This window comes from Triticum aestivum, chromosome 1A (assembly GCF_018294505.1).
Source record: "Triticum aestivum cultivar Chinese Spring chromosome 1A, IWGSC CS RefSeq v2.1, whole genome shotgun sequence".
NCBI classification, from domain to species: domain Eukaryota; kingdom Viridiplantae; phylum Streptophyta; class Magnoliopsida; order Poales; family Poaceae; genus Triticum; species Triticum aestivum.
Window position 1 is genome coordinate 123710832 of NC_057794.1, and position 7582 is coordinate 123718413.

The 7582-nt window shown below is 47.9% G+C and overlaps 1 protein-coding gene across 1 annotated transcript; it reads left to right on the plus strand.

Annotated features, from left to right (window-relative positions):
- Nucleotides 1–5446: 5446 nt before the first annotated feature.
- Nucleotides 5447–6726, plus strand: LOC123106471 (uncharacterized). Its single transcript, XM_044528656.1, has 3 exons — nt 5447–5795; nt 5944–6049; nt 6182–6726. Exons 1-3 carry the CDS (start codon nt 5647–5649, stop codon nt 6539–6541), a joined length of 615 nt encoding a protein of 204 aa, XP_044384591.1. The 5' UTR covers nt 5447–5646; the 3' UTR covers nt 6542–6726.
- Nucleotides 6727–7582: the final 856 nt, after the last annotated feature.

Consider the following 7582-nt stretch of genomic DNA (forward strand, 5'->3'; position numbering starts at 1 on the left):
AGAAATAAAAACAAGAAATCCAAAAAAACTATGAAATGAAAGAAAAACATTGAAAAAAAATAGAGACATGAAAAACCACGAAAAAAACAAAGAAACCAAGAAAGAAACAAGGAAAAATGAATGAAGAAACGAAAAAACCAAAGAAAACTTTGAAAAACACAAAAAACCAAGAAAAAAATCCAGTACAAACTGTGAAAGAAAGAAAGAACACCGATGTCAAAGTAAAACAATAAACTGAAAAAATCGGTGAAAAGATAGAGAAAACCGTAAGAAATAAAACAAAACAAAACAAAAAGAGGGATGAAGAAGAAGAAACATAAGAAGCGAGCGTGCGCGGAACCTTCTCGTATAATATCTCATTGTAAGCAAGAATTACACTAAAGAACACTATAAGTGAGAATAGTCGCCACGGGCTGCGCCTCGGCTGACGAGAGCCCCTATGTCCCGCTAGCTGCAGCAGAACACCGAGCAACACATAGGGCGCTCGTCCGGGGCCGGCCCACTCGCCACAGAGAGCCTGTGCAGCAGTACCACTCGTCCAATAGTGACCCCCTTTTTCTGGATTTTGCTACAACAATGCCATAGTTTTCTCAGTAGCGGCCGATTTTAGTACTGTAGCGACCGATTCCTCCTGCAGCAGTTGTGGTAACAAGATTTTGTTTGTATTGTAGAGAATATTTTTTTGAATTTATGAATACATTTTGAAAATATTTTTAAATTTGGCACAATTTTTTGCATAACGCACCACTTTTTCCAATTTTGAAACATTTTATGAATTTGAGAAAAAAATTGAAAAGGTTTTTTTGAAAAAGATTATTTTTAATTCCCAAAACTTTTCAAAAATGTATTCATATTTTTAATTTAAGATTTTTTTAAATGGAACTATTCATAAATTCCCCAAAAAATCGGGAAAGGCAAATATGTTTTAAATTTCCAAACATTTTATAATACCATGAATATTTTTGGAATGTGAACAATTTTTTTAAATGGGAACATTCTTTGAAAAGCGCAAACAGTTTTTAAAATTCTCGACCATTCTCCAAAAACGTGAACATTCTTTTAATTTGTGAATTTTTTTTGAAAATATGAACATTCTTTGGAAAGCACAAACACTATTTATAATTCGCTAAATAATTTTCAGAAACAAGGTTCTTTTTTCAATTTTTGAACAAAATTTGAAAATAGGTCAGTTTTTTAAATTTCTAAATTATTTTGAATTCCAAATATATTTTAAAAAATTGAAAATAAAATTTCCCATCATTTATTTCAGAAAAAGAAAAAAACTGGTAAAAGAAATGTTAGAAACATAAACCAAATTTGGACCGAAGTTTCTAAAACCAGTAAACTATATAGCATGATTGAGTCGGCCCATTAAAGCGATGCCCCTGTGTGAAGCAACGACATTCTGTCGCTTAATGCGGCGAATAGGAAATTCCTAGGCCTCCAGCACGGTAGTAGCAGCAGTGTAGATGGTGTCGCTTTACCAAATGATGTTCAGCTGTATGGCTCCTCCGACGGCAGCATCTCACTTTACCAGATGATGTCCAGCTGTATGGCTCCTTCAGTGCATGCTGACTGTGAGGGACCTCTCAAAGTGGCAACAAATTATACGATGCCCTCAGACTGAATCTCAGGTACTGCCACTGACCTCAGTACCTGCAGGTTTTTTATTTATACATCTCATCATCACGATTAGCCCCATGGTCAGGACCATCATTTGGTATAAGGAGAGACTAATGTAATCTCAGCATAATCAATGTTTTTAACATGTTTAACTTTAGCTTAGCCACCTGGATATGCACAATGCGACGACAACGCAAGAAGATCAAGTCAATGTATTGAGTTGAGCCGATGACAGATCCCACTGCCCATAAACCAAGAAAATGGCAAAGTGACGGTGAAACACCGGTGATGTGTACCCAGATTGGTTTTAGCGAATTATATCTTGGGCTTTTATCAGATTTGGATTTCCATACACTGATAGCAATTACAACATCATGAGGTTTGACTTTTAACTCAAAAATTGCCACCATCTGCAAAATCTCAAGACAAGAAGTGGACTAGGAAGGCACATCGCCAAGAGGAACAAACTCCCATCTCCATCAATTGTGATATTTGTTTGCTTTGCAAGAGGGTGTAAGAATCTGGCTCCCATCCCTTCTTCAAATGTCGGTACACTCTCCGTCTCTGGCAGTTGGTCATTGACAAGCTCTAGCTCGTGAGCATGGACACATCAACGTGGCTTTTGGAACAAAGTGTTGCGAGTCGGTGGACCAACCGCTCTGGGCTGATGTTGCCAATAGGAAAGCTCTCACCATGCTCGTGTATTGGTCAATTTGGAACGAGAGAAATGATAGGTCTCCCGAAATAAGAGTGTCCCTCCTATGACCTTGCTTAGGCCTTGTACGGTGCTAGTGCCTAGGAAGCTGCTTAGAAAAATAAACCGGGTTTTTTTTCTGAAGCACCAGTGCCTATTTCTACAGGAGAGACGCCTAATTAAGCGGCTACCCTCTACGAATAAGCACCGGTGCTCAATGCCGTAGGCAGGATCTGGCCACGCCCCAGGCCACCCTTGGCGCTATAGTAGTTACTGTAGCTACAGTCGCATACTGCAGCTACAGTCAACGAAGGACTTTCACTCCACTCCCAAGGCCATGTCATACGTAGCTCGGGGCCTGGCTACGTCCCTACTGGTGCTTAAAGAAAGATTGATTTATTTCTCTAGGCCCTCCCCCCTAAGCATCTTGCATTGTACAAGACCTTACCATGTCCATCGATGAAATGAAGCTTTAGGTCAACGCATTGTCAAGAAATTAGGCCTTTTGTCAATATAATCTCGTTTTGTGGTTTGTGGGCTCCTGTAACTCAAACTCTATTTAAAAAAAAGTCCCATCTTAGTGGAGTTTGGAACGAGCAATTTTTTTCAACCTCAGTCTCGACAACAGCGGTGGTAGTGTCCCTAACGACGGAGTGACCCAACTAAGACATACAAGAACAAGTCATCTCATTAGCCAAAATAGAGAGCTCTTTTATGGTACCCGGGGATAAATATTGGCCATCCATTTGTTAAATCCAATGGTGGCCACCTATCTATGCTGCTCCAATTTGGCGATAGAATCGCCAGCGGTATAGGTTGCACTGCTTAACTTCCTTCCTCCGGTATACAAGTCCTGAGGGCATTTTGAGAAGTAAGAAAATTCAGCACACTCCGCCTGCCCGCCCACGTGAGTTCCAGCCGCCGCCGGCTTGAGCCTGGCCATCTTTGGCAAATCAGGAAGTTGTCGACCTAGGCCATCTTCCTCGCCATCAACACCCCGCTGCTCTTTCCCGTAACTCCACCCTCCTCCTTTTCCTCCCGCCGCTAGGCGCTAGATGAGGACCCGCCACGCCTACACCGCTGCTCCATCGCGAGGCTGCGACTGGTCTTTCCTCATCTTCGTATCCATAGATGCCCCGCTGCTCTCCCCCATCCCTGGAGGCGCCCCAAGTCGGAGCTTTGCACTCGTCTACTCCGTCGACTTGCCATCCGACAGTGTGCGCCGCCTCACCCCTGCTCGGCGCCTCGGCCGCGTCGACGCCTTCAGGCCCGCCTTCTCGCCTCCGGGGCTGGACCGCCATGGCAAGGATGGCTGGGCCGGCAAGGTGGAGCACCTCGAAACTGAGGTGATGCCTTCTGGACATCCGATATCTCCCGGCGCACGCTGCTCTTCCGCGATGGCGGTTGGCCGTGCTGGGCAGGCGAGACCATGGCGTCTGGCTATCGCGGCATGCGCTGACCACCGACGGCGGCGAGGCGACGCGAGGCTACGGGCCTGCTCGCGTGCGGGAGGCGGGAACACTGCGGGGCTGTGGCGCGTGCGCTGCGGCTGTTCCTGCGGGCATGGAGTGCAAACGGGCGCACGCGTGGGTAGGTGTGTACATGCGGGACGAGCTCCAGGGACTCATCCATGGCGGAAAGAGCGCCGACTTGAGTGAGACGATGCTATGGTGGATGAATACGATGTGAAAGGAGGCGGGGATGAGCAACGGCTCACTACGGGCTCGGTAGAAGCCACAAGATGGCCGGGGACGTAGAGGAGACGGCAAGGGAGCACGCTAATGCCGGCGGTGGTCCTCGGGTGCGCGATGAAGGAGACGAGCTAGAGGCGGAGGTCGTGGTCGAGGATGGCCGGCTCAGGGGACGTCACCATCGAGTCTCCGGCTACAGGAACAGGATGCCGAAGGAAACCGTTGAGGAGTCATGGGACAACAAATAAATTTCCGGTCGCCATTATCGGTTCCCATGCCAACAAATCTATGTCTATCCTACCCTTAGAAAATGAGTGGTTAGATTTTAATATACCGCTTCCTTCACCGTCAGCGGTATAGGGTACCGTAAAAACTCTCAAAATAGAAGCATCATGTACCTGACTTGACGCAGCTGCCGGCGACGGTGAACGATTCTGATCCCAGAAGCGAGAGGCCGGCAGTGAGAAACCATCATCGTTCGAAAACTGATGCACTGGTTCCTCCCCCGCCTTCCTCTTCCTAGCCTTTACAGTAGACCATCATACACCATCCTCATCTCGTGCATCCCAGGTGAGGTGCCACCGCCATGATCCGCTTCTACGAGAACATCATTCACTTACTGGACTTCCACATACGCGTCCTCGGGTTGGCCACATCATCAATGATGAGGGCCTCGAACCGCGATCCGGTCCATGGGAAGGTCACCACCGGTGAAAGAGCCCGGGGACCTAGGGTCAGCCATCGCTGATTTGGGAAGACATAGAGACGGACACACACAACATATTTGATGAGCACCATCTCATTGCCGGTCGTAATCCTCTCCCCATCGCGGAAATGATGGCCCTCCTCGATCTTTCAGTCGTCGTCCTGCGGGAATAAGAAGGTGGATGGACGGCCAAGAAACAGGGAGCATGGACGGCCAAGGAACAGGGAGCATGGACGCCAGTCTGATGTGCCATCAAGGAACGCCGTGGCGAAAGTCGCGGACCACCGCGGCGGCGACATAGGATTCGTCGACCTCACCATCCAACGGCTAACATAAGCACTAGCTGACACGATGGTTTAGATGCAAGCATTTTCACTAATCTATAATATTATGCATTACAGAGATGGTATATCATACAATAGTATGTCCCTCATATATGATACTCCCTATTACGAGCGGTCTTACACCGTCCTTGCAGCTAGTTAATCCAGTTGTCCGGCATCAATTGGGAAGAATTACAGGCATACTTATGACTAAATATGGTTAGGATAAATATAGTTTTTTTTACATATAAAACATGTCGCTCGTGTTACATTTCGGAAGAACTGGGACTCCTCGTTTTTGTTCTTGCCCCAGCCATCCTAATTATGACCCTCTCTTGTCCTCTCCGGCCTCCCCACACATATAATAGCAACAGGGTATATATATTCATCGGCACAGCTCCAACATTTTGGAAGAGACCACCATCTCACGTTCTCACGCATGCGCGCAGGTGCATGCTGGACGATGTGCCCATTGCACCTAGATTCGCCGCTTGCAATTTCATGGGCATAGATGATAGATCGTCCCAGCAACGACCATCGGCTTTGAGGCAATAGTTCAGTGATAGCCTGGTAGGTGAGGACGCGCGGTAAGCACGCACGACAGCGGCAATGGCGAGCGGCGGCGTGCTGCCATTGGCATCGCTGAACCACATCAGCATCGTTTGCAGTTCGGTGGAGGAGTCGCTACGCTTCTACATGAATGTCCTGGGCTTCATCCCCATCCGCCGCCCCGGATCTTTCAACTTCAACGGCGCATGGTAATTAAACAGAATTGAATCATCATCTTTGGGATTAAGCAATTTACAACTGGTTGATGCATGAAATGTAATAGCTAGAAAACCACATCAATAGTACTAGTATATTTATCAAGAGAGAAGTGGTTGATGATTTTTGCTGCGAATGAAGGTTATTTAACTATGGGATCGGCATCCACCTGTTGCAATGTGAAGAGCCCCAGAGTTTGCCCGGGAAGACGGAGATCAACCCCAAGGATAACCACATCTCATTCCAGGTACGTACTGCTACTCCAATTGAATATTTTCAAAAACACTGATTGCTCGATGACGAGACAAGAATGAACTTATGTTGTACGCTTCCCGAGATGAATGATTTGCGGTGCGTGTGTGTATGCATGTCTTTGCAGTGCGAGAGCATGATGGCGGTGGAGCGGCGGCTCAAGGAGCTGGGCATCCCGTACATCCAGCGGTGCGTGGAGGAGGGCGGCATCTACGTGGACCAGATCTTCTTCCACGACCCTGACGGCTTCATGATCGAGATCTGCAACTGCGACAACCTCCCGATCGTCCCGCTTGCCGACCATACCTTCACCATGGCCGCCTGCAAGAGGGTCGTCGCCGTCAAGCAACAGCAGAAGCCGCTGGCGGTACAAGCTCCTCCCCTGCAGACGACGGCGACAACCACGGCGGCACAGTGCGTGCCGTCAGCCAACAAGGCGATGCAGCGTGTGGGCGGCGAGGAGGCGGCACACGTCTCGTGCGCGTGAGATGGAAGATGTAGCATGTGTGTGTGGATAGCTAACTTTGCCGAAATGGTGGCGTGCGCATCGCGGATGGAGTGGTTCATTCGTGTCGCGGATGGGATATTAGGATGTGTGGGTCCCGTGCATGCGGGTGTCATGTGCGTGGGGCACCCTGCTAAAAAATGCAATATATCCAACATATTGTATCACGCTGTTGTCCTAGTTTGTCCAAATCTCGTCACTCCTCTGGTTTTGAGCTCGCCATGCACTTGTTGCTCTCGTCAATTCTCCTGCCATCTCTTCAGTGGAGAAAATATCGTGGGTTCAAGTACACTCGATTATCTAGCATGTTCAAAATTTTAACACATACAGTACATTAACAAATTTCAGGTGTGATCAAAAACTGACTCCACAACTTTCACATGGAATACCCCACAACTTACACATGGTTTTTTTCGAAAAAACTTCAAATCTATTCGTCTTCAATAATGATAGTATAACGAACACTAGAAATAGTAAAAATTACATCCAGATTCGTAGACCACCTAGCGTCTACTACAAGCATTGAAGCGAGCCGAAGGCGCGCCGCTGTCATCGCCCCTCCCTCGCCGGAGCCCGGCAAACCTTGTTGTAGTAGGCAGTTGGGAAGTCGTCGTGCTAAGGTCCCATAGAAGCAACGCACCAGAACAACAACCGTCGTCGATGAAGAGTGTAGATTAGAAGGATCCAACCTGAGGATACCAGAACATAGACGAACGACGAACAGATCCGAGCAATCCACCAAAGACAGGTCTGTCGGAGACACACCTCCACACGCCCACCGACGATGCTAGACGCATCAACGGAACAGGGACTGAGCAAGAAGACCTTTATTCCATCTTCAGGAAGCCGCCGCCATCTCACCTTCATGAGCGGTACGCAAACCCTAACAAAACTCGAAAAAAGATCTAAGAACGAAGACCTCCCACCGGCGAGGGCCAGGATTCACTCCGCCCCCATGGCCCTAAGGCCGCCAAAGACGGGGTGGACCGGCGCCGGCGCCAGCGGGAGGCAGAGAAACCCTAC

Coding starts and splice junctions, on each gene's coding strand:
- LOC123106471 (XM_044528656.1), top strand. CDS start 5,647: ATGGCGAGCGGCGGCGTGCTGCCATTGGCATCGCTGAACCACATCAGC. Junction 5,796..5,943: donor TTCAACTTCAACGGCGCATG/GTAATTAAACAG, acceptor CTGCGAATGAAG/GTTATTTAACTATGGGATCG. Junction 6,050..6,181: donor ATAACCACATCTCATTCCAG/GTACGTACTGCT, acceptor ATGTCTTTGCAG/TGCGAGAGCATGATGGCGGT.